At 43.9% G+C, this 26,867-nt stretch overlaps 1 protein-coding gene and 1 pseudogene across 5 annotated transcripts; one reads left to right on the top strand and one right to left on the bottom strand.

Annotated features, from left to right (window-relative positions):
- The first annotated feature begins 609 nt into the window (after nt 1-609).
- LOC309694762 (dual specificity protein phosphatase CDC14AB-like) lies at nt 610-10,685 on the top strand (annotated as a pseudogene). Its single transcript has 13 exons — nt 610-617; nt 722-797; nt 996-1,088; nt 1,178-1,257; nt 3,295-3,361; nt 5,712-5,774; nt 6,238-6,305; nt 6,963-7,193; nt 7,285-7,412; nt 8,450-8,662; nt 8,799-8,890; nt 10,416-10,553; nt 10,637-10,685. The product of its transcript is annotated as a dual specificity protein phosphatase CDC14AB-like (transcript).
- Nucleotides 10,686-13,136: 2,451 nt separating this feature from the next.
- dnai4 (dynein axonemal intermediate chain 4) lies at nt 13,137-25,583 on the bottom strand. Of its 4 annotated transcripts, none has more exons than XM_082514420.1 (18): nt 25,348-25,583; nt 24,903-25,072; nt 24,662-24,821; nt 24,006-24,160; nt 23,305-23,405; nt 23,025-23,181; nt 22,788-22,927; nt 21,614-21,796; nt 21,311-21,490; nt 20,282-20,430; nt 19,483-19,569; nt 19,241-19,395; nt 18,984-19,144; nt 18,323-18,447; nt 17,699-17,797; nt 16,574-16,800; nt 13,908-14,061; nt 13,140-13,752 (listed from the first exon to the last, which is right to left on the bottom strand). In XM_082514420.1, the coding sequence occupies exons 2-18, from the start codon at nt 24,959-24,961 to the stop codon at nt 13,708-13,710; spliced, it is 2,337 nt and encodes a 778-aa protein (XP_082370546.1). In that variant the 5' UTR covers nt 24,962-25,072; nt 25,348-25,583; the 3' UTR covers nt 13,140-13,707. The 4 variants fall into 4 exon arrangements, with proteins under 4 accessions (XP_082370549.1, XP_082370546.1, XP_082370548.1 ...); XM_082514422.1 differs by having other exon boundaries at nt 21,614-21,778; XM_082514421.1 differs by lacking the exon at nt 25,348-25,583 and having other exon boundaries at nt 24,903-25,168.
- Between the last annotated feature and the right edge of the window lie 1,284 nt (nt 25,584-26,867).

Genomic DNA, 26,867 nt, shown 5'->3' with positions numbered 1-26,867 from the left:
TTTCAGTCTTGTATACTGAATAACAAGTAGGCCCTGATCACAAGACCTCAGAGACCTACTAGGGGCATAGGGCTGTAAAAGTTCAATGATGTACGCTGGTGCATGTTCTTGAAGAGGCCGAAGACTGTCTATCTTAATGACAGTACAAAAGGCAGCAAATATATATAGCGCCAAATCACAACAACAGTCACCTCAGGGTGCTTTATTTTGTGAGGTAAAGACGTAAAGGTGAGGTATGAGCCAGTAATAGGAGAAAATGAGCACGCAATAAAGTGGACTTGTTAGGCAGAGTTTGCCATCTGACTTAAAACACTTCAAATCAATTTTTGATGACAGACACAACTAAAAAAATCCTGATCAGATACAGACACATGTACACAATACACACTACTGCTTAAAAGTTTGTGGTCAGATTGAAACATTCTTTTTTTAATTATAAATTTACATTTGCTTTAACGTAATATTACATGAAGTTTGCCAGTAATGTTTTCACAGATGTGTTTTTAACCTGACTCCATGTCTGCATTGTGTGGGTGGAAACATCCAGATAAATGTCCCAAGGTTTTCTAACGGAGCATTTTATTATAACCAGATGAACAATGTCACTGACTTCACCTGTCAGTGGGTTTAGTTTTGTGGCTGATTTGTGTGTGTGTGTGTTGTTTTTGTGTTGTAATTGTTGAAAGCTCCTATTTGACATCTCTCTCACTGTGTGTTGCAGTTTTTATGCAGACTTTGGGCCCCTCAACCTGGCCATGCTGTACAGATACTGCTGGAAACTCAACAAGAAGCTGAAGGTAATGCAGATGAAGGTCTGTACTTCAGACTCAGGGCTTTGTATGCTGTATAGATATCATTTAGAAAACGCATTACACTCTTATTTTGAAAGGTCTTTGCTCTGATGGTGTGTGTGCACTCCTCTGACAGTAGACGCTTATTTTAAATGTATTAATGTACATGTGCTGTTTTCACTGATTATCATTATTGGTTTATAGTCTTTCACAATGTCTAGAAAGAGACTGGTTCACTAAACCAGCTATGACCAGAAGAAGAGAGCCAATGCTGCTGTTCTCATTGGTGCCTATGCTGTAAATATCATTTCATTTGTCCATCACATCATCTGATTGCCCGTCTGTCTGTCCATTATTAGTTACGTAGTTTAACCTCTGCCCTGTAGGTGATGTATTTGAAGAGAAGCCCAGAAGGTGCCTACAGGACTCTGATAGCAGGAAACAACACAGGCTACATGCCGTTTAGGTACAGGCTGCTGCTTTCTATGAAACAGCACTTCATGCTGGGGCTGTTGTCATTACATTTACTGAGACACTATTCTTCTCTGTCTGTTAAATCTAGCTTAGCTTAGCATAAAGACTGGAAGCAGGGGTAACAAGAAGAAACTCCACCTAGCTGGAAATTATTTGGCGACCTTGGCATGAACGTTCCAGGAAGTCAGGAAACCTCATCAAACCCACACTTTTAAGTTTGGGATGGGAGCATGAGGGTGGGAATGGATGTTTGTATCTGTGTGTGCCTGTATGTCTGTGTCTATATGTCAGGTTGGGTGTCAGGCGCCACCTCTCTGGGGACATCTCAGGCCCTCCAAGGTTTGGAGGCCTATCTCCCCCTACCACCACTTCCCCTGCCAGTGGCGGACCCCCTCAGACATCGGTGCGTTGGTGGTTCTTTGTGTCCGGGGATGGGCGTCCAGGTACACACCGGCTCACTCCTTGGCGGCCGCTTATCGGGGCCTGGAGCCTGGGGCTCGCTCGGGCCACTTCGGAGGTGGGGTGCCCCCGGCCTCTCGGCCTGGGGCTCGGTCACTCAGGCGCAGCTGGCTGCCGGCGGAGCTCACGGGCGCGTCACTGCAACTCCCCCTGGCTTCTGCTCCGCGGCTGCTGAGTGAGCCCTCATCTGGGACTCTCCTCAGCTCTTTCCGGGACAGTGGCGCAGCTGCCCCTCTGTTGGTCTTCCTTGGTCTCTTGTGTTCTGGGGGCCTCTGGATGTCTGGAGTTTTGATCTCCTCCACACCTGCTTCACGCTCTGTCTGTTAAATCTAGCTTAGCTTAGCATAAAGACTGGAAGCAGGGGTAACAAGAAGAAACTCCACCTAGCTGGAAATTATTTGGCGACCTTGGCATGAACGTTCCAGGAAGTCAGGAAACCTCATCAAACCCACACTTTTAAGTTTGGGATGGGAGCATGAGGGTGGGAATGGATGTTTGTATCTGTGTGTGCCTGTATGTCTGTGTCTATATGTCAGGTTGGGTGTCACACCCTCTAGCAGATTATTACATGAAGGAACCTTTTAAAAAAACAAAAAACAAGCGCGTCCATGCTCACAGGTGTACACACGGGTGATCACACCCACAAACTACACCCTTTTTGGCTCCTACCTCAAAGCACACTGTGTTCTGTTGATCTTATGTGCTGCACAATAATGTTTAATATTTAGTATTTACTGTCGTATTCCCATATATCATTGTGATGTTGTTTATTCTATTACTCTTGTTCTCTTCTGCTTGCTTTCTTTTTTCTTTCTCAGCAGGTGATCCAGGTGATTGATATATGCATTTTTTTTCTCTGCCCGTTCTGTTGGTTTTTGTCTTTTGCCCTTCTCCCCCGTCCCTCTTCTCAGCTGTTTCTCTTTCCCTCTTTCTTTCTCCCCTTCTTTCCCCCAGTCAAGTCTGTCCCGTATTCAGTAAGTGAAAATAAAATAAACAATAAAAGGTGAATCAAATGGACCATTACGGCAAGGCTGGGATGGTCAGTTTGGTAAAGTAAATCCGTTGGGCATCTTTCTTTGCCTTTAGACAACAATTCTGATGGCAAAAGAGCCAAACGGGACAGGCCAAAAAAAAAAAGAAAAAAAAAAAAAAGTTTGGGATGGGAACATTTTCCCGTATTATTGTAGGGTTTTTACTGCTGTTGTGATTTGGCACTATATAAATAAAACTGAATTCAGAAATTTGAATGAATTGTTAACAGTTTATGAGCTCTTAGTGAGCTTTAGCGGTGCCAGTTGGTTGATTTCATTCATCTAGACTGAGCTAAGAACGTGTTTCCCCCCATTCCCAGTCCTGAGCTCAGCTCAGCTAAACAGGTGCTGCTTAGTTTTTACACTCTTAGTGATGGTTTATGTTTATTTACAGTGCAAACAAGTCTGAGACCATATGTAAACAGATATGATCTGAACCCTATCCTATTATAAAAGCTTTTGTTTATAACTACACTACTATTACTGTATTCCTTTCACTGTGTGTGTGTGTGTGTGTGTGTGTGTGTGTGTGTGTGTGTGTGTGTGTGTGTGTGTGAGTGCTCATTTAACCTCACCGTCCTAGACTGCTTACAAGGAATCCACAAGGTAGCAACAACGTCTAACACAGATGATTTTAGTAAAATTAAAATGACACTTATTAATTTTCATTTTGGTCATACCTCATTTCAATGCAAAAATCCCTGTTTGAGCCACATTTGACATTGTTCTCCTCCTATTCTGTAACAACAGTAATTGAATTCAGTTTTATTCATAGCACTAATTCTAAGCAACAGTTACTTCAAGGTACTTTAACTTATAAGGTAAAGACCCTACAGCACTGCAGAAGTATACACTTGGCAACAGTGGGAAGGAAAAACTCCCTTCCAACAGGACGAAACCTCCAACAGAACCAGGTCTAAGGAGGCAGCAATTCACTGTGACTGGTTATGGGTGAGGCGTAAGCGAAGAGAGCAGAGAGAACTACAAAGGAGTTTAATAATTACTAATGATTAAATACTTCAGTGATGTACAAACACACAGGAATTGAAAACAAACGACTAAAGAAGAAATAGCCAGTGCATCAACGTGTCTTTTAGACCCCATTCCTACAAAATTGCTCAAAGTCCTGCCATTAATTAATTAGATTGAAGCTTCTTAATTGCTTCAATCTTAAATATGATCAACCTATCTCTAATAATCAGCTATGTACCACAGGCCTTCAAGCTAGCTGTAGTTAAACCTTTACTCAAAAAGCATCTCTAGACCCAGCAGCCTTAGCTAATTATAGGCCAATCTCCAACCTTCCTTTCATATCAAACATCCTTGAAAGAGTAGTTGTCAAACAGCTAACAGATCATCTGCAGAGGAATGGTTTATTTGAAGAGTTTCAGTCAGGTTTCAGAGCTCAGCACAGCACAGAAACAGCTTTAGTGAAGGTTACAAATGATCTTCTTATGGCCTCTGACAGTGGACTCATCTCTGTGCTTGTCCTGCTAGACCTTAGTGCAGCATTCGATACTGTTGACCATAATATCCTATTAGAGCGATTAGAACATGCTGTAGGTAATACAGGTACTGCGCTGCAGTGGTTTGTATCATATCTATCTAATAGACTCCAATTTGTGCATGTAAATGGAGAGTCCTCTTCACACACTGAGGTTAATTATGGAGTTCCACAGGGTTCAGTGCTAGGACCAATTCTGTTTACATTATACATGTTTCCCTTAGGCAGCATCATTAGAAGACATAGTATACATTTTCACTGCTATGCAGATGACACCCAGCTCTATCTGTCCATGAAGCCAGATAACACACACCAATTAGTTAAACTGCAGGAATGTCTTAAAGACATAAAGACCTGGATGGCCGCTAACTTTCTGCTTCTTAATTCAGATCAAACTGAGGTTATTGTACTCGGCCCTGAAAAGCTTAGAAATATGGTATCTAACCAGATTCTTACTCTGGATAGCATTACCTTGGCCTCCAGTAACGCTGTGAGGAACCTTGGAGTCATTTTTGACCAGGATATGTCCTTCAACGCACATATTAAACAAATATGTAAGACTGCTTTCTTCCATTTGCGCAACATCTCTAAAATTAGAAATATCCTGTCTCAAAGTGACGCTGAAAAACTAGTTCATGCATTTATTACTTCCAGGCTGGACTACTGCAATTCATTATTATCAGGATGTCCAAAAAACTCACTGAAAAGCCTTCAGTTAATCCAAAATGCTGCAGCAAGAGTCCTGACAGGGACTAGAAAGAGAGAGCAGATTTCTCCAGTATTGGCTTCCCTTCATTGGCTTCCTGTTAAATCCAGAATTCAAAATCCTGCTCTTCACATACAAGGTCTTAAATAATCAGGCCCCATCTTATCTTAATGACCTTTTAGTACCATATCACCCTATTAGAGCACTTCGCTCTCGCTCTGCAGGCTTACTTGTTGTTCCTAGAGTATTTAAAAGTAGAATGGGACCAGGTGACCCTGAATCCTCCCTTAGTTATGCTGCAATAGGTGTAGGCTGCTGGGGGATTCCCATGATGCACTGGGTGTTTCTTCTTCACTTACTTCTCTGCGCTGAATCATACTTGTTATTAATCTCACACTGTCTTCACAGTGTGTCTTTGGTCCTGTCTCCGTCCCTCAGCCCCTCAGCAGTCAGTCAGATTGCCGCCCCTCCCTGAGCCTGGTTCTGGTGACACATGTGTTTCTGTTAAAAACGAGTTTTTCCTTCCCACTGTCACCAGTGTGTCTGCTCATAGTTGTGGTCTGATTATGTTTCCTCTGTATAACTGTAGGGTCTTTACCGTACAATATTAACTGCCCTGAGGTGACTTTGTTGTGATTTGGTGCTAAAAAAAAACTGAATTGAACTGAATCTGTGAAACCACTGCAGAGTTGTATGCTCTGAGTGCTTTTGTTGTGAAAATCTGTTTCTGCTCTTTTCCTCTGCAGGCATTACAACATGGTTTCCTGGATTTTGAAAGGTTCAGTGCAGAAGAATATGAACATTATGAGGTAACAGACTGCAGAGTGCTGACTGTTCTACAGGTCTATATCAATGAAAACAGGACCAGGATACCGTAAGAAATAAATAACGTACGGTTGTTATTCATCCAATTAATTTGCAGTGCTGTTAGTAACACAGTCAGGGCCAACCAAGGGCTCGTACAGTGCATGTCCAGGCCTGCGTTGGTGCACGCTGTATTTCCTCAGTTTCTCAGTTAGATTGATCCATAACTCACCCCGTCCAAGTGATAGACAGTCAGTGAGTACCACCTCAGTGAAGTAAAAGTCAGCTCACCTGTGTCCACTACAACAAAACTGATTTCGAATGAAAGGTAAAAGCCCCCCAAAACAGACTGTATGTGTTCATTACTGCAGTGGTGGTATAATTAAGGTGTTCTGGAGCCAATGTTTTTAACTGATATGTCGCTAACCTCTATCACAGTCTTTCTTTCCTTTCTTTTTGTGCTTTTAGCGAGTTGAAAATGGAGATATGAACTGGATCGTTCAGTAGCCCTCATTCTCGTGGTAAGATAAAAAATGGTGAGTCAGAATCTCAAAGCTAAAAGCTAAAAGCATGCCTCCAAACAACATCAGTGCTCATGTTGCTTGGCCTGACAGAAGGCCTCTGCAGCCCCTCAGTGCCTGCACGTCCTGAAACAGCTGAGAAGAGCTAACCTTACCCTGCTGTCTTCTGATGGCGTGTATTGTTTCCTGCTTAGTGCTGTCATGTGTGAGTTGTCATGTTGTTACGGCTGGATTAGATGAGCCTGAACCCTGCAGTGGCTCGGGGTTTCCCATGATGCACTCATGCTTCTTCATCACTCAGCTCTTTTTAATTTGTGTATTTACACCACTTTGCACGTAGTTATTATTCACCTCTGGCTCTCTTCCAGTCCATCTCATGTCCTGTTGTCCTCCCCTCACCCCGACCACATGTGGCAGATTGCCCCCCCTCCCTTAGCCTGGTTCTTGTTAAAAGGGAGTTTTTCTTTCCCACTGTCAGCAGGTGCTTGGGGCCGTTCGATTGTTGGGGTTTTCTCTGTATTTAATGTCTTTACCTTACAACATAAATCAGTTGACACTACATCATTGAATCTTATTTTACGTTTGCATTAAGAGACAGTACTTGCATTAAAAACAGACCCTCGCTGATTGAAACGTATGATGGAACTCAGTTATTGTTGATTCTGTCTCCAGGTTATCCCCTTCACACACCCGATGCATACTTCTCATACTTTTGCCAAAATGACGTAAGGACCGTGGTTCGTCTGAACAGGAAGTTGTATGATGGCAGGCGGTTTGAGGATGCAGGATTTGAACACCACGACCTCTTCTTTCTTGATGGGACCACGCCCTCTGACCTCATCGTCAGACGCTTTCTGCATGTGTGTGAATGTACAGACAGGGCAGTGGCAGTGCACTGTAAAGGTAGGACTGCAAGTGTTTATGTATGTTTAATTGATGTCATTTATTTCTTTTATCTTAACTTTGTCTCTTTAAACACTTCATCCATTTACAGCTGGATTAGGCCGCACGGGGACTCTGATTGGCTGCTACCTTCCGGTTTACTGCAGCCTAGGCGATTGCTTGGATCAGAATCTGCAGACCTGGATCTATCATCGGTCCACAGCAAAACTTCTTAGAAGAGTGAGTTTGTGCCTCAGCTGTGACCGCTCAAACCAAACGGTCCAATTTCCGTGACTCCAAAGGTCTCAGTCGGAGACAATCATTAACCTTTAGTGCCGTTCATGAAGGTACAGGAGTAATGCTTTCCATATGATGTGCACACAGACACGTCTGCAACACTTCATTAGGATAATGTGCCCTGTCACAAAACACAAGCAGACGGCAACTTCACCTCCAAGGTGCACGGAGAAGGCAAAGCTCTGATGAGGTGAAGACTCCAGTGACAGAGTATTAGGGAACAATAACGTGTTAGTGGCCTTCATCAGGGTCATTGCGTTTACCTGTGAAGGTGTGATTGGTCCACTTGGATCTTTTTCTGTTTCCAGTTTTTTTTATTTAAACACAAACTGTTTGACATTTTCCAATGACCCAAAAGGCGTTGGTCACTGAGTACAGCTGTTCACTAATACTTCGAGTGTCGCTGGAGTCTTCACACAAAGCACAAGTAGATCAGGAAGGGTTTGAGGTGTCACCTTGGCCTTCAACTTCGGCAGATCTCAATCTCATCGAGCATCTGTGAGATGTGCTGGACAAACAAGGCCCGTCTGTCCTTAGGCTGTGGCATCTATTGCTGTTACCACACAAGATGTTTCTCCATGCTGAGGTCATGGTTGGAGCATGCTGGAAATGTAGTAAAAGTTAGAAGAGAAGCAAAAGGTGGAGGTCAGGGTGAGGCATTCCCCAGTGTGCCCATGTGCAGCTGGTGGTGGTGGTGACTGCAGCAGTGGGAAACTGGTGGATGATAAATCAAATGTAATTTTAAAAAAGCCTGAAAACTGTGTTACTGCTGCAGACTGCAGTCACAGTGTTCAGCTGCAGCTGGTTTCTCTCCTCAGCTCTGGACGCACACTTCCTCCTTACGCCACAGTAGTGCTCTGTTGCTAATGGCTACTAGCTTTGTGTGTCTACTTACACGCTAAACCAGGATGTTGAATGTTATACCTGCTAAACATAATATCACAGTTAGTTTGTGGTGTGTGTTTGATGTTTGTGTGCAGGAAGCAGCACAGTTTGTGGGTTCAGAGTGACGTGCATCGGTCTAAACAGCTGGTCCAACAGAGACTGAGTCAGCAGCAGCAGCTGCAGCAACAGCAGCTTCACCGCTCTGACTCTGTGCAGGGAGGGAACAGGAGGCAGTGTCCTCGCTGCTTTCCAGCATGGATGACCTGTCAATCAACACCGTGCTCTGCAAGTCATATAGCTTGGATGAGGTCAGCGGTGTGACTTCATAGCATCAACATGACCTTTTTTAATGGTTACTGCAGAATTCAAACAGGCTACTGAGTTATGATCACAATGTTGTGTTTTCATGCTGCTAATTGTGTCTTTCTTTCTGTGTCTGTCCAGAATAACTGCAAAGAAGTCAGTCTGACACAGGGAGACAAACTGAGAGCACTGAAGGGAAAACGCCCACCGAGATCAGCGTCATCCTGCTCAAGGTACTGTAACGTCGGGTTGCGTTTAGTGGTTGAGAGGAGGCGGCAAAACACCTAGCAGGGTAGCCAAAAGAATACACACTCACGCTGGCGTTGGGGATTCCACAGTGTGTTCTTTAATATACCTTCTCTTCATCAACCATATAAGCCCGGTTGAACGGCTGCAGCTTAACAAACATAGCGCACAGTGTTCGTACAACCCATAACGTTGCAAACAAAGGTGTCTGGAGAGGTAAAACATAAAATCCGTCCCTCCTCATGTACTAGCGTGCAAGCACATGTCCACACCATCACAGAGAGAGAGAGCAGAGAGACCAGTGGCACACACTGATGACACCAACCCTCGACTTGGGTGTCTTAAAGGGACACCACACCATAGTGGCTGTTACAGTACCAATTGCTGTAATTTAATTTACGATAAATGGTTATTGTGGTCAGTGCAAGAGACACGTTGAGAATTAGCTCAAACGCTGGACACAAAGTTTCTATTAACAAGGAGATATAATAGACACCAATATGTTTTTGTGGATGTCAGAAAACAAGTACATACAGTAAGTGACTCTGTTGTCGAATGCTACAAAGAACGCATGCTTTGTTTGCACGCTGTCTAACAGACAGACTGGACTGAATGAAATCATGCTGTGTTCTCATCTGTGCAGTGTAAATGTTGTGTATAACCTGCTCGAGCTGATGTATCCTTTTTTGTTCTTTGGTTAAACTGGAACCTAAATGCAACAAGAGAAGTTGTTGTCTTTTGGATACTTTAGTTAATTATGAGTGAGATTAAGATTATGGAGGTTGTCAGAGTATTCCTTCTACTGCCTGACAGTGTCCTCAGTTGGAGTCAGCAGGCCTCCATCTTTACTGTACACCGTGTTGGTAGAGCACCACTTCCCCCTCCTGACGGTTTGCCAGAATCCCTCCTACTACGCCCAAGTTTTTGCTGCAGCTGCAGCCTGAGCTGCGTTTCGATTGGCCTGCCCGCTGCCTCTGCTCTCCACCCTTGGCTGCCGCCAGACACACAATCAGTAGATAATACCTCTGCTCATTACAGTTTTTGTTTTGGTCCCTGAATCCACGGCCTAAATATATAAGATAAATAAGATGCTGCCATAGTTCAAGAAACATTTTATAAAAAGTAAATAGTTACAAATCGGGGATATGGGAGCTGCGGCAAAAAGAAACAAAAGTGAAGGACGACCACGAACCAAACTCACAACGTGCTTCCGGCTTCTCCTGTAAACTAACATCACTAAACTGCTAACCTGACACAACCAAGAACTGGGCTACTTCCACATGAGTTAAATCGAGGTACCTCCAACACGTTGAAGCGTATTTGTATTTTGTCTTGTCTCTTGTACAGAGTGTATGTGCAGATGTTGATTCCTGCAGTGAGCGTAGAAATCATCAGAAGAATTTTTAGAGAAATTGTTCGCTGTGCTTGTTTTTGTGAAGGATCAAGGTTAGTATTTGCTCTTGGATCACACACACACACACAAATATGATGTGTTCTTGTTTTCTGTGTCAGGTTAAACCTGTCCAAGACTTCACACTGCTCCATCCTCCCTCCCCCGAAGCCCTCCAAAGTCCACCTTTCCCTCACCCCCTCTTCTACTAAAAAGCTGAGATGAAGTTCCTCTACCACCACTGCTCCGCAGATCAGGAGGTTGGTGTCTGTGCTTTTGTTCCTTATTAGAAGAACATTATAATAAAACCAATATAAAATGTGATGTGCTGATGTCTCCACAGTCCCTTCAGCCTCACTTTGTTCAGCACCAGGCCAGCACTGATTCACTGACTTCACACTTGGGACGTTCTGGTTATGAATCAGCCCAGCTGATGATGGACTCGCTGGAAACTGGATTAGCTCTCTTGCACGTTTAATAGGCTGTAAATCCTTTTTTAGCCCCAATAACTACTTTTCGTTTTGACAGACAGAGCCAACAGTTTGTCACCACTTTAACTGGTCACGTGGCCCATTCTGTGATGAAAGGACTGACACCGTAAATCATCACGTCTCTTGGGTATAGCAGGCAGGTAACTGTAAAAAACTGCTGCTGCATGTTGCATATATAACATCTGCTAGATGCTGAATGTCCGTTGTCACAATCATTTTGCTGGAAGCAAAGGACACGTGCAGGTGCAAAGACCAAACAACGCTAACAGGAAATAAAAGGTTGTGGCCCAAGGACTGAGTCAGACCATCGCCAAGAACAGTTTGGGTGCTTCTGATAAACGGCTGCTGCCATTTGTTCATCCAAAGTTCAGAACCACAGGATGTAGACGGCCTGAAGCAACGTCTTGGTTGTGGAAACACAGACCTTTAAAAGTCGTACCAAAATCCACCCCTTAAACTTTGGCAGATCACAGGTTTCTTGGCTGCACATGATGGACCTAGCTTATTTGGCAAGTTGTTGTAATGTTGTCTCCTCATTTTCAGTACTTTAGTAACCTGGTTGGGTTAGAGAACCATAGCAAACCACATCTTTTGTAAGAGATTGGTGCACATTGTTCAAGAATTAACAACTGGACACAAAATTGTCTTGCAAGACCAAGAGTGATACACTGTTTCTGCTATAGATGTTATTTATATTTTCCAAGACAATTTCATCGATAAAGTATGACAAACTTATATTTGTTGGTCTTTTAAGGTTCTACTAATGCAGAGCGAGGGACACAAAGCCACGACATGCTTATAATGCACTTTGAAAACCTCTGAGCACACATGCTAGCAATAAAAGACACAAAGAGTCATTAGAGGAAATCAATTAAATGAAGACAGATTCTGATGTTTCATACATGTCAAACGTATCAGACTGAACACGGCACACACACTTTATTTCACAGGTTCTAACATGAAAGTCATTCATATTCATGCACTGAATTTGTCAACAGTACTTTGGCAAAAGACAAATATTTTGAAGGAAATCCTACATAAAGCAAATTCACTATGTTCAGCTTTGCAGTATTTTTTTCTAGCAGTAAAATTCTTAATATGCAAATGATGTTCATCTTTGAGCATGTTGTTGCTGTCATACTTTCCTGTATCTGAATGTGTTTCAGACTGTGTGACAGCAGCTCAGATGTGCTGTCTGATTGGTAGTTTACTCCAAAGGAGGAAAACCAGTCAGTAGTGACACAGTTTGAGATGATGGCTAACGGTAGTGTGAAGTGCTAAACTCAACAATAAAGTCCAAGTAATGACGAGATAATGACTCATGCTTCTCTTTGTTATTATCACACTGTCATTGTTTCATAACCTTCACTGAAAGTCACCTGACACAAACTGCTGTGGGATGCTGAGACTGTGGATTCCATGTGCTTGGTATGATTTTGGGAATTTAATGACCAAAACATCAGAAATAACTGAGGCAACTCTATAAGGGAATCCCCTCTGTTGACACTGTACTGAGTCAAAAGTATACGGAACTGAGTTACATGGATTACCTGCACATACACTGACCTACGTATATGAAACACTACATGTCTGAAACAGTACTGTACGTATATTACCAAAATAAGGAAAAGCATAATAGGGCCTCTTAAATTAAAATTCTGGCTGTATGTAGACCTTACTGTAGTTAAGTTAAATAGGTCCTCTATAGTATCCAAATCATTGTCTGGTTGGGACACTTATTGTACTGTCAGGTGCAGAGATGGGATTACTTTTAATCTGATTACTTTCTTCAAGTAAAGTAAGGGATTACTATTGCAAAAAGGTAATTAAATTACTGTTACTTTCCCGTAAGCACGCTGCGTTACTAGAACCGTGATTTTTTTTTGCGAGAGTGTCTCGTGACAGTGACGTAAGCGAGTGAGACGTTCGTGGCAACAGCTGTGTGCAGATCAAAAATGGATAATATAACGAGTGTGGCAGAGAGTAAGAGCATGCAGCGTTTAAAGCGTTGAAGTACTGACCTTACTTTGAGTTTGATTCCGTAAAAAGTGACAAAAACATTAGCGTCCTCTGCTCACTGTGTGGGAAGAAAACTTTCTTTTACAGCAAAAAAAACCCCTAAACGTCCGAGCAAGCACCGACAGTGCGCTGCCACGGGAATGTGACATTCACAGAGAAACTGGCGTATCCTTCCACTGACCGCTGCGGCACACCTGCACCAGGGCAAACCTCCGCCTGACCCACTCCTGCTATACAGGTGAAAATAGAGCAACAGGACCGCTAGTCTTTGATTTGATTTGATTTGATTTTTTTCTGCTGTATTTCACTTGCATCTATTTGAAAGACTGAGTGTAAACACAAAAACCAATTTTATTTTATGTGCTGGAATGTGCAGAAAATAGGTTTAAATGTTCAACAAATTTCTTCCAGTCAGAGAATGTTGCATATAATTTAATGTTTGCTTGATGCATAAAGTTAAAGAGACTTTTCCAGTTGATTACATTTTATATGATCGATTATGCAGAAAAAGTAGAATTGGGCTAAAAGATCTATTGCTTTGTCACCTATTTAGGGGATAAATCATGTTTTAAAATGTAACTAAGTAACTAAATACTTTTGAAAATAAGTAATCAGTAAAGTAACTAATTACTTTTGAAAATAAGTAATCAGTAATTAGTTACTGATTACTTTTTTCAAGTAACTTGACCAACACTGGTCAGGTGTCTCACCTATAAACAGCCATACAAACATGTTTCTAGCTGTTGATTCTTCTGTCTTATCTGTAACCTAGTCTACCTCTACAGCTGCTCATGAAGCAGCAGCCAATGGAAACAGGACTGTGGCTATCTTTGTGTAGATTTCTACAGATGACTCTGTCACCAACCTCAGGCTGACTGGACATACATGTGTTTGTTTCATAAAGTTATCTAGATGCTGCAGAGCAGATGAGGTCTTCCAGAACATCCACCTGTAAGAAAACATCCAGAACAAAATTTAAAACCACGTCATTGTCTCTGCTATCGAACACACACCAGGCAGACAGCACTTGAAATGAGACGTCTCCCTTATTGCTTCTTTCCCACTACTACAATCAGCCCGTCCTTTCTACCAGCTTAATGTTACCTGGCTCTGCTCTCCTACACTGAGATTCTTCAGCTGGTAGACAGTCACATGACCATCAGTGTCTCCTACCACAACACAGTCAGCCTGAGAGGAAAATAGCAAGGACGTCATCCTCACACCAGGGGCTGCAGGCTGCACAATGACGGGGTCCAGACTGGAGGAAAGAGGTGAATATATGGACAAGACACAGGTGATACAGAGGGCTGCACAGGTGGAGTCTCCTTCTGAGTCTGACTCACATTCAGTTCAATCTTATTTATACAGCGTCAAATCACAACAACAGTCGCCTCAAAGTGCTTTATACTGTAAAGAGAAGGAAGACAGCATAAAGACATGCTGTGGAAGAGAGACAGAGATTAATAACAAGTGTGATTCAATGCAGAGAGGTCTATTAACACATAGTGAGTGAAAAAGAAACACCCAGTGCATCATGGGAATCCCCCAGCAGCCTACACCTATTGCAGCATAACTAAGGGAGGATTCAGGGTCACCTGGTCCAGCCCTAACTATATGCTTTAGCAAAAAGGAAAGTTTTAAGCCTAATATTGAAAGTAGAGATAGTGTCTGTCTCCTGAATCCAAACTGGAAGCTGGTTCCACAGAAGAGGGGCCTGAAAACTGAAGGCTCTGCCTCCCATTCTACTTTTAAATACTCTAGGAACAAGTAGGCCTGCAGTGCGAGAGCGAAGTGCTCTAATAGGGTGATATGGTACTACAAGGTCATTAAGATAAGATGGGGCCTGATTATTTAAGACCTTGTATGTGAAGAGCAGGATTTTGAATTCTGGATTTAACAGGAAGCCAATGAAGGGAAGCCAATACTGGAGAAATCTGCTCTCTCTTTCTAGTCCCTGTCAGGACTCTTGCTGCAGCATTTTGGATTAACTGAAGGCTTTTCAGCGAGTTTTTAAAAGAACCTGATGGTAACGAATCACAATAGTTGAGAATAATACATGCATGAACTAGTTTTTCAGTGAAAATGATGCTTCCTAAGGGAAACATGTATAATGTAAACAGAATTGGTCCTAGCACTGAACCCTGTGGAACTCCATAATTAACCTCAGTGTGTGAAGATGACTCTCCATTTACATGCACAAATTGGAGTCTATTAGATAGATATGATACAAACCACTGCAGTGCAGTACCTGTAATACCTACAGCATGTTCTAATCGCTCTAATAGGATATTATGATCAACAGTATCGAACGCTGCACTGAGGTCTAGCAGGACAAGCACAGAGATGAGTCCACTGTCAGAGGCCATAAGAAGATCATTTGTAACCTTCACTAAAGCTGTTTCTGTGCTGTGCTGAGCTCTGAAACCTGACTGAAACTCTTCAAATAAACCATTCCTCTGCAGATGATCTGTTAGCTGTTTGACAACTACTCTTTCAAGGATGTTTGATATGAAAGGAAGGTTGGAGATTGGCCTATAATTAGCTAAGACTGCTGGGTCTAGAGATGCTTTTTGAGTAAAGGTTTAACTACAGCCAGCTTGAAGGCCTGTGGTACATAGCCAATCATTAGAGATAGGTTGATCATATTTAAGATCGAAGAATTAATTAATGGCAGGACTTCTTTGAGCAGTTTTGTAGGAATGGGGTCTAAAAGACACGTTGATGGTTTGGAGGAAGTAATTATAGAAGTTAACTCAGAAAGATCAATTGGAGAAAAAGAGTCTAACTTAACATCAATGGTACTAAGAGTAGCTGTAGATAATATTACATCTGTCGGATGATTATTGGTAATTTTTTCTCTAATGATAAAAATTTGTGAAGAAGTTCATGAAGTCATTACTAGTTAACATTAAAGGGATGGTTGGATCGATAGAGCTCTGACTTTTTGTCAGAGAGAAACCTGGGGTTGTTCTTATTTTCTTCAATCAGTGACAAATAGTAAGATGTTCTGGCTTTGCGGAGGGCTTTCTTATAAAGCACAAACTATTTCTCCAGGCTAAATGATGATCCTCTAAATTTGTGACACGCCATTTCCTCTCCAGCTTACGAGTTATCTGCTTTAGGCTACGTGTTTGAGAATTATACCACGGAGTCAGGTACTTCTGATTAGAGACCTTAGTTTTCAAGTAAGACTGGTTTCTGAGTTTTACAGCTGGGGTGGACGAGGCTAAGCATCAGACTTTCAAATGTAAGTCTGATGTTTCTAGAAATGAGAGCTGCTCCATCCAAAGTGGGATGGATGCCGTCTCTCCTAACAAGACCAGGTTTCCTCCAGAAGGTTTCACATGTCTAGAAACAGAATCGCCAATAATCAGAGTTTGACCCCCGGCGGGTGTGTCACCAAGTGGGGAAAAACAGTTAGACACATGGTTGGTGGTGTACCTGGGGCTTCTGTTTAAGACTATGCTTCCTCCTCACCGTCACCCAGCCGCCGTCTTTCCCCAGCTGCTTGGGGTCTGCCGGGGAACAGCTAGCGGGGCCTACGCTATCTTCAGCTACAGCAGCTACAGGGGCCTGGCTAACTACGGGTGAATCAGTGATCCTGGCCCTCAGAGCTGCAAATAGGCTACATTGATTACATGTATCATTACTGCTATGAAATAAGAAGTTATCTAAAGGTTTTCAATTCAACTGGCAGATAAGCTACACAAACACACCACTGTGTGTTGGAACAGGAACACCGAGTGACAGCGCCACCCAAAGGTACTCACATGCTCGAACTCAGGTCCCAGATTTCTAGCTGCCCTTCGGTGACAGCTCCAAATACAGTAGGCCACTTTGGGGACCATTTGATGTCGTAGACAGCCTTCTGGGCGGAGGTGAAACCCAACACAGGCTTCAAGTGGTGCTGCTTCCACAGCTGGATGGTCCAATCAGATGAGCAGCTCAGGAACACATCAGGGTTGAAAGGGGACCACGCAACACAGTTTACAGGACACTGACGAAGAAGAAGAAGAGGTGTCTGAGTGTATATCACACACCCACGAAGAAGATTCAGCACCATAAGAACAGCAGTTTGTAACAAACAGTGAAGTTATTATTTTGCCAGACTTCACTCACTCAGAATCTTTCTACAAAGATCGCAGCATATGTGTGTATAAATGTTCTCCTGCTCAAATGGCTCAATATCACATTTTCATTTCCAAATCAATTTGTGTTTTATTTACAGATCTAAGTGAAATTCATTTCATTGACTGAATCAGGATTATTGGTATGTGGACAACATTTATACATTACTGTAACAATGTAGCGCTGCCTTCACATACCAAGAATACTTAGTAAGTTTTAAGGCTTAACATCACATTCACACAGAGAAGAATCTGTAAAGTTTAAAATATGCTGTAAATCAAAGAATTGGTGAAAATGACTCCAAGTTGTGTGTGCAGCATAATTGACTGAAGAATAAAGGAATATGCTGACACAAAATCTAAACAATAAACCTCAGAAAGAAACTCTAAAACCTCAATGAGACATAAACCAGTCTCAACCCAGTTCACATCAAACCACATCCACTCTGAAATCAGGTCCAAAACTTTACCTAAGCCTAAAATTAGACTGATACCATTTATGAAGGTGACTACAAACCAGTCCAAAACCAAACCCCTGATCCCAGTATGGCTGAGTCAGTCCAGGAGGACTTACAGAGACAGACCAGTAGGTGTCAGTTTACTTTATCTGTTGTTTTCCTTAAAATTAAGTTAACTGACAAATAAGCAGTGTCCCTACAGAGCCGTTAAACTGCAGTTGGAGCTTCAGTTTGGAATAAAAAGGCTTTTGGGGAATAAACAGATGTTTTTTCCAGAAGTCTTTGGCAGCGTTTACTCTGAAGAACTTACAAAGTGTTTCCTGTAGGTTTCAAGGAACTGCTGACTGTTGGAGCAGGAGCACTGGTGGATGAGACCTTCCCATGTCCCAGTCAGGTAGATACTGGAGTCCTGCAGGAACAGTGGAACACAGTGGGATACATTGGTTACATCTCAGGGATTTCATGAATCTCTGTTAGAGAACTGTGGATCAATATGGTCGTCATTGTGCAGGAAGGCCAAGATTATTAGATCTTTAGCAAGAATGTTAAAAGGTTATGCCATATGTGGGGTGACTGGAGATGTTGGTGAAAGGTCACAGTGATATGTGGTGTAGCAGACAATGTCACATATCACATGTTCACATATCACGTGTTCACATATCACATGTTCATGTATGAGTGCCTGATCTGTCACATGACTAACGAGATGTTTCTGTAACTGCTGTTGTCAATAAAAAGGACTGTGAGGGGGACCAGGTGAAGAAATTTCCCCTTGTGGGACTAATAAAGGTATCTTATCTTATCTTATCTAAGACCCTGACGACTCCCCTTGCAGCAAGTAAAAGACAAAGAGCGCTGTGGTCGTCTTGCTTTGATTGGTGATTGGTCCCTGAGTCAGCGGGGTCTATCTCTTTAAGACCCAACAGTAACTTACTGTGGGATGAAAGTCGAAGCAGAGCCCAGGAGTCAGTGCTGTCAGGACACTTTCTGTCATCATCTCAGTCCTCTTCCCTCCAGTCAGTGTCTCTGTATTTTGAATGCGCCTTAGCTTCATCAAGTCTACGGCAAGAAATGGATCATTTTATATCATTTACCTGACACCAAGGTGAGAGCAGAGAAGGAGTTATTTGATGTTGTCTGTTTGTCTGTGAGCAAGAGCATGCAGAAGCCACCACAGAGCAACAGTCAGTCGGAGTTGCACTGTGTTTGTCTCTGTGGTGCCAGGCATGTCTTCATGTTCTAGTCCATGGTTGTTGTTGGATTTTGTGTACTTTTTCTTAGCTTAGAGTATCTATGGAGTTAGCACAGCATCTGTTGAGTATTTCTGTCAGATTGGACTTTTAATTTCCTGTGACCATTGAAATAAAAGCTCTGCTTCTCCTCTGCACACCTTTGACAAAATACTCACCCATTAGAGTTTAACATTACTGCCAACTGCCAAGATTCACTTAGAAAAGGACATTTTTCCTGAATTTCTTCTAAAATCTTAAAGGCCAAAGAGAGAGTTGAAGTTCTCCAAGGCTGGAACTATCCTGAGAGACAACGATGACCTGTATGCTGTCTCAGCTGACTGCACTGAGCCGGCTGCTGAGTACCTATGCAGTCGAGGCCATCTTTGAAGAAAAACCACTTGCTGATTCTGCCATCTGCACCCACAGAGAGGAGGGCCTCCACCTTCTCTTCCCCCGTCGAGCTCACTTGTTGTTGGGTCCACCTGAGCTGCCACACTGGCCCCAGGTGTCTGTTGGGACTCTCCCTACACAGAGCACATGAAACAAAGACAGAGCAGTAGCATGGTTTACTTTCAGTGTGTAGTAAAAGACCTGCACTGTCCACTGCACACGCCCCTCACCGGCTGCTGACACCACGTGACCTGTTGTCCTGACTGTGCACACTGTGGATTGTTATGCTGCCGTCATGTGTGCCCACAGCCAGCTGACTGGGGCTGTTAGCAGAGAAATCCAGAGCGGTCACGGCGCTGTCACAGTGGATAACGTGCTCCGGCCACTGCAGGAGGAAGAACATCCTCACTCAACAATCTGTGTGATGATGATGAGGGGAGCTGACTAAATCCAGTCCAAAGCAAAGTCATACCTTGAGGTTTTTGATGGACCAGCAGCTCACCAGACCTGGTTTCTGGTTCCCAGAGTCAAACTCGCCATGACCCACAGCCAGGAGGTCCTAGAAGACAGCCACACGAGGAGGATCTGTAATCAGTCGTCTGCCTGCTTTCCTGGGTGTTAGTCTGCTTCCTACACGACTGCCGCTTTCCCACGCTGTCTTTCTTTGAACCAATCAGCTTCCACTTTGCACGGTTTACATGTGTGCTCTCTGTCATTCTTCCTTTCAGATTCTCCTTTGTGCAACCCTCCACCTCCCCACCCTCAGCCAGAGCCGTCTTCATCATCATCACCACCAGAGTCTCAGCTGTGGGGGGTCCTGTCCTAAACCCTGGCACTGCTTTGATGGGTCACCACAGTCTAATCGCCAAATACATTCATTTCTCTATCTCAATAAATCATGTTCAGTTCTTTCAAGTGATCAGCATGCTTCAATACAATATTATCAGAAGAGACAGACCCAATATTAGCCAGGCTCCTTCAGCATTTAACTGAGCAAAGGTACGGCCTTCTCTCCACACTGCAGGCGTGTCTGAAAGTTAGCTAACTGTACTTGGTTATACTACCTTTGAATTGTATATTTAAAGATTATTTTTATAACCCAGCTCACTCTGACTTCACTGTTCAGACTGAGAAACAGTCCAGCAACATTAGTGACACACATGAATGACACAAGGACAAAAGACTTGTGTTGCACAGAAATGTACACTAACTTCAAGCCCTTTGCTCTTGAATCAGTTTCTGTGAGTTGGAGTTGATCTTTGTTCTGTTACCGGATTCTTTCTGTTCCAGGTCATGCAGCTCACGCTGCGTCCTCTGCTGAGCTCACAGCTGAAAACCCAGAGACACTGCAGAGACGGACCGCCGTCCATGCCCCCCGTCCTCTGCTCCACCATCTCATTCTTCACTGGACACTCTGGGTCTGAAAAAATGATTTCACTCATTACAATCTTAATGCTTCATCTAGTAGTAATGTTACCACGGTGCTGTGACGGTGCTGTGACGGTGCTGTGACGATGGTGTGACGGTGCTGTGAGGGTGCTGTGACGATGGTGTGACGGTGCTGTGACGATGGTGTGACGGTGGTGTGACGATAGTGTGACGATGGTGTGAGGATGCTGTGACGGTGGTGTGACGATGCTGTGACGATGCTGTGACGATGGTGTGACGGTGGTGTGACGGTGCTGTGACGGTGCTGTGACGGTGGTGTGAGTGTGCTGTGACGGTGCTGTGACGGTGGTGTGACGGTGCTGTGACGGTGCTGTGACGGTGGTGTGACGGTGGTGTGAGTGTGCTGTGACGGTGCTGTGACGGTGGTGTGAGTGTGCTGTGACGGTGGTGTGAGGATGCTGTGACGGTGCTGTGACGATGGTGTGAGGATGCTGTGACGGTGGTGTGACGGTGCTGTGACGGTGGTGTGACGGTGGTGTGACGATGCTGTGACGGTGCTGTGACGGTGGTGTGACGATGCTGTGACGGTGGTGTGACGATGCTGTGACGGTGGTGTGACGGTGGTGTGACGATGCTGTGACGGTGGTGTGACGGTGCTGTGACGGTGGTGTGACGGTGGTGTGACGGTGGTGTGACGGTGCTGTGACGGTGCTGTGACGGTGGTGTGAGTGTGCTGTGACGGTGGTGTGACGATGCTGTGACGGTGGTGTGACGATGCTGTGACGGTGGTGTGACGGTGCTGTGACGATGGTGTGACGGTGCTGTGACGATGCTGTGACGATGCTGTGACGGTGCTGTGACGGTGGTGTGACGGTGCTGTGACGGTGCTGTGACGGTGGTGTGAGCACTACCTCCCAGCACAGGCAGCTGTCTGTAAGCAGCCAGCTGAGGGTGGAAGCTGTTTTGCAGGATGCTTCTCTCCACTGTTTGTAAGCAAAGCTGAAACTTGTCTGACAGCATGATGAGCTTCCACTGCGTCTCAGCGTTTAAAGCTTTTACTTCCACTTCTTTCAGTGAACCACAGGCACTGACTGAAGACAAATACAAGAAAACAGTTTCTCTACTGTAAAAAGAATGAAACTGATAAAACTTCTGAATGATGACGAACCCTGAGCCCTGTTTGAATGAAGCAGTGAACCAGTGGGTGCAGTTACCTGTAGTGGCTGTGCTGCCCACTGACACACTCCTGTCTGCACCTCTGCTGGAGTCCGTCACACCCTCTGAGTGGTCAGTCTTCACTGGGTTACAGATACCTGCTGTTTCCTCCTGCTCAGCCTCACTTAAAGGCTCATACATGTCGCAGACGGTAACATTTGTGGCTGTGGACATGCAAACATCTGAAAACACCGTGCATTTATAAAAGCTCAACACTCCATCCTCTGTTTTATGGATGAAGTGAACTGCTGAAAGTAGAACTAAAGTAGAAAGTAGAACAATATAAGGATATAGTGAATGGTGGGTTCTACTATTGAGAGTGTGTAAAAAGCTAAAAAGAAGGGTGGGGTAGGGTCAGAATTTGGTGTAAACATATATGAAAGCACAGCTCCATCCTGCCTGATACCAACAGGTGAAGCTGGTGGTGGGTGTGTGATGGTGTGGGGGATCATTTCCCAGCACACTTTGGGCCTCCTTCGCACCAAGCATCATTTCAATGCTTAGCTGAATATTGTTGCTGACCACAGCCTACCCATCCTCTGATAACTGCAAATAATCTGAAAAGAATTTCCTGATCATACCAATGAATTGAGTGTACTTCAGTGGTCTCCACAGTCACAAGGAAGCCTTTGGGACATGAGTGGATAATCAGATAGCTGCAGCCGACTAATCTGCAGCAACTGCATTAAGCTATCAGGTCAACGCAGACCAAAACCTCTGCAGCACCTTCAGCATCAGATAAATAGACACTAATGTGGATAAAAAGGTAAATGCTAATCTGCGGTTCATAAATTGTTGGGAAAGAGGCTAGCTTAATGTTCTAGCTAGCCATTTTTAGCCAGAACATTTGGCTAAAAATGGCAGATAAATAGTTCAAATGGAGAAGAGGTAACAATGAACTACTCTGATATAAACATAGTGAGCTAAAACAAACACACTGTGAACACTACACATCTAAGACAGCGACGCACTTCCACACACCAAAGTTTGGGAACCAAATATTCATCACACTTTAAATAGACTGAGTCCAAAAGCACAGTTTGAGATGAAAGAAAGCCATGTTCTAAATAAAGCTGCCAAAAATCAAGTTAGTCCAGCTTTTCATGCTTAGGTACACTGACCTGGGTGTGTTTAAAACTTTTATAAAAGTCACCATTAGAATAACAGCTTCACCTGCATCCACCACCATCAGCCCGTTACTCTGGACATGCTTGTTTTTTGTTGTTCCGGTCAGCGTCTGCACTGATCGCTCCACATGTTTGTCCCTGCTCACTCTGTTTCTGCAGACCTCCTCGTACTGATGGTTTCTTGCTCTGTGAAAACGAGGTAAAATCACAACGTGCCAGTAGCGCATTTTAGGTGCATATGTAAGCGTCTCAACCAGTCAGATATGGGAAACACTTCACCCACATGGTAGCTTCTGCCTCATCAGCATCCACACACACAAAGGTGCTGGGCATGTCCAGCAGTGAAAAGGTGTCTGTCTCAGAGATAAAGACCTCCGTGATGTCCTTCAACATGTCCTCTGTCACCTGTTCTTTCTCCGTGTCCTTTTTTACCTTCACATCTAGCAAGAAAATATATGAACAAACTCTTATAAACACCACAAAGATACGTTGTAGGTGTGACCGAGAACTGAGAGCTTTAGTCACAGTAATATGTGGAGATTTAAAAAAAACAATTTATTAACCTGGAAAACTGAGGGGAATGTCACGTTTAGAAAACATGTCCTCGTCATCCACGGACTCTGTGGTGGACTGGCTGGATATTCTGCTGCTGCCAAATACTGACCTGGAAACATTGCGAGCACATTTTTACAGGGTGAAGCGTGTAACCTGCAGTCACTTTAGACAGTTTGTCCTCGCTCTCTCCAGGAAGTGCTTGGCTGTGGCTGCCTCCCTGCACCATGGACCTGCTCAACTGGTGGCACAATTTAGTAAGAAGCTGTGCTTCAGCAGCCCTGGTTGATTCAAACTTCTGCTGTTTTATAATTACTGAGCTTAAATGTAATGTAATGGTTTCCACCCAAACCTGTATCACTGGGAGTTCCCCGACTGATTCAATCACGTTCACATATCAAAGATTTTAAAAGAAAAGAGGATAGGTCAGGGTTCAAGGGTCCCCAGGTTATAACCACAATGCTGCCCAACCTCAGAACACGAGCGAGGGACAAGCCACACCGGCGTGGACGTCACCGAGCTTAATAAGAGCCACGTGAGGTATGGCGGAACAACGACGTACCGATGAGAACTTAGCTACTAGAAAAGATAATACATGGAAAGGCCTGCAGAGAAAACTCATATTCAAATTCAAGCAATGCTTTAACATTTGCACTCCACACATTTAAGCCTCACAGAGCAGCTCCAGCTGCATCACCTCAGACTCTGGTACCTGGAGAAAGGCAGAGTGAAGCTGCCCGTGGCTGTTGGCTGGTCTGATGCTGAGCCCACAGACATTTCATCCACAAACAGCATGGGCTGCACTGCTCCTGGATCAGCCTGGTACAGCGGCTGAGGAGTGACATCATTGTTTACTTCATCAAACACCTGCAAGAAACACAGAAGCTAGCTACAGCTAACTTGGTACTGCACCCAAGGGAACACTGGAGGTACTTCTACATCACTACATGCTCGCTACATCATGGTATTTAACTCCACTACCTGCATCTCTCCTTTTATTGCCTTTTTCACAAAGCACTCAGTTAACTGCTTTGAAAAATTGGTGAGTGGTAGTCGAATGTTAATTTTAGAGGCATCAGAATAATCAGTCATGAAGACAAATCCACAAAATGAAATCTTGTGTTTTTGTCTGGGTTGCAAAATAAAACTGTGACTACAGCCTGAGTTTGATGTAAGCCTACTTCTTTAAACTTTCAGTATACATATGCATTAAACACAGTCTACGACGCGGGTCTTTACTCTGTGAAACTGATGAGAAACTGCGTCTAATCTGAATCTAGTACCGAGTCTGTGACTGATGTTCTCATTTACAAACTGTTCAGAGGACCCACAGACTGTGAGGACAGTGTCCCTGTGATGCTCAGGTACCCGAACAGCCTGTCTGGGAGTCTGAACCACGTTCTTCTCCAGGACTTTGCTGCCCCCGAGGCTCCGCCTGCTGTGACAGCCCAGCACACTCGTGGTTTGTCTGGAACGCTGGTGAGATCCGCGTGGGCCTCCGTGTGAGACTGAGGTGGTACGAGAGGAGCTGGAAGGCAGCAAAACAACAAGTGACCGTGGCTGCGTGTACGTGCAGACAGCTGCAGTGAAAAGAGTACGGCTAACGTACGGTCTCAGAAGCAGGGAGCATCGCCGCTTTCCTCCCTCTTTCCCCCCCGTGGCAGACATCGCTGCAGTGCGCCTGCTGTTATGGGTTTCCTACTGCGGTGCTATGGCAACGGGGCATGCCCAGTCAGAGCTCGTGCTCGTGCGTACAGGGAGGGTAACTGTTACACTGTGCTGGACATTAACACGTAGATGTATACAGTCAGACCATATCAACATTTTCACATTTTCCTTAAAGTAAAGTAAAAAACGTTTTTTAAACAACAGTTAAAAACATAGGTTACCACCATCTTTACTGTCGCTGTTCAGTTTAACCACGTGTTCTCACTGGGTCTCATTACATTTATGTATATAGTTGCCTCAGAAAACTTTATATTATTAAGACCCAACAATAATCAGAAAAGTCCCCATGAGCACATACGTGGCAAGAGTACAACGGAAAAACTCACTGTTAACAGAAACACCAGAACCAGGCTCAATCTGACCGACCGCTGAGGGGCTGAGGGGGCGGAGACGGGACCAAAGACACAGATTAATGGTTAAATACAGAGTAGCGTGTAAATATAGGCCTATTGCAGGGTAACTGACGGAGAATTCAAGGTCATCTAACACAGCCCTGTGGGCTTTACAAAAAGGAAGAGAAGCCAGTGTGGGCAAAATCTGCTCTCTCTAGTCCCCGTCAGTATGCTCACTGCAGCATTTTGGATTAACTGAAGGCTTTTCAGGCAGTTTTTAGGACATCCTGATAATAATGAATTACAGTAGTCCAGCCTGGAAGTAAGACAGAGCCTGATTATTCAACATCTTGTATGTGAGGAGGAAAATTTTTAATTCCGTTCTGGATGTATGAGGGAGGCACAGAATAGTAGCAAGAGACAGGATATTTCTAACTTTAGAGATGTTGCGCAAATGGAAGAAAGCAGTCTTACATATTTGTTTAATATGTGTGTTGAAGGACATGTCCTGGTTAAAAATGACTCCAAGGTTCCTCACAGCGTTACTGGAGGCCAAGGTAATGCCATCCAGAGTAAGAATCTGGTTAGATACCATATTTCTAAGATTTTCAGGGCCGAGTACAATAACCTCAGTTTGATCTGAATTAAGAAGCAGAAAGTTAGCGGCCATCCAGGTCTTTATGTCTTTAAGACATTCCTGCAGTTTAACTCATTGGTGTGTGTTATCTGCAGCACAGTACCTTTATCTACAGCATGCTCTAATCTCTGTAATAAAATATTGTGGTCAGCAGCACTGAACGCTGCACTGAGGTCTAACTGCAATAATATCATTCATAACCTTCACAGTTCTGAGTACATAGAATTCATCTGCACCTAACGATACATACTAGGGCAAAATAGTTCTCATTGGTTACATGTCTACAGGTTAGCTAACAGAGCTTTTTCTGTTTGCAGCTGTTTTGGGATTGTGAGGAAGACAAACACATTCGGTCTGTTTTACCTGCAAACTGCACAGGTATGTGTGTTCTTTTAATGATTGCTGGACAAACCTGTGATTGATTTAGCAGATAACAAAGAAAAAACAAGATGTTAAGAACTAAAAGACAGTACAGACTTTGTGGCTCTGGTGTTCAGGAGAGCATGAGCTTATGGAGAAGATTGTCTTGATGCAGGCGCAGTCATCCAGGAAACATGAAAAGGTTGATTCTGTTCATCTGGATGTTTTCAGTGGGAGAAACGTTTCATCGTCATCAGCTGACTTCTTCAGCCTCAGCTGACTGCAGGTTTCAACCTTATAAACAGGACATTTGCACAATGACGGAAACCAGCTGACTGACAAGTTTTGGACTACTGAAGGTGTTCCTAAACAATTACAACGTCAACGTCTTTAAGGACTTTGCAAAATGGGCTGTGGAGCAAGGAATATGTGAGGGATTTGGGATGATCCCCCTTTGAGCAAACACTTGACAACAGTGGGAAGAAAAAACTTCCTTTAATATTCAAAACCACCACAA

This window comes from Aulonocara stuartgranti (assembly GCF_965226115.1).
Source record: "Aulonocara stuartgranti genome assembly, chromosome: 18".
NCBI lineage: Eukaryota > Metazoa > Chordata > Actinopteri > Cichliformes > Cichlidae > Aulonocara > Aulonocara stuartgranti.
This window is presented reverse-complemented; position numbering and strand designations above follow the sequence as displayed.

Coding starts and splice junctions, on each gene's coding strand:
- dnai4 (XM_082514420.1), bottom strand. CDS start 24,961: ATGTCTGCCACGGGGGGGAAAGAGGGAGGAAAGCGGCGATGCTCCCTG. Junction 23,406..24,005: donor TTCACTCTGCCTTTCTCCAG/GTACCAGAGTCT, acceptor CAATGTTTCCAG/GTCAGTATTTGGCAGCAGCA. Junction 18,448..18,983: donor AGATGGCCTCGACTGCATAG/GTACTCAGCAGC, acceptor TTCTTGCCGTAG/ACTTGATGAAGCTAAGGCGC.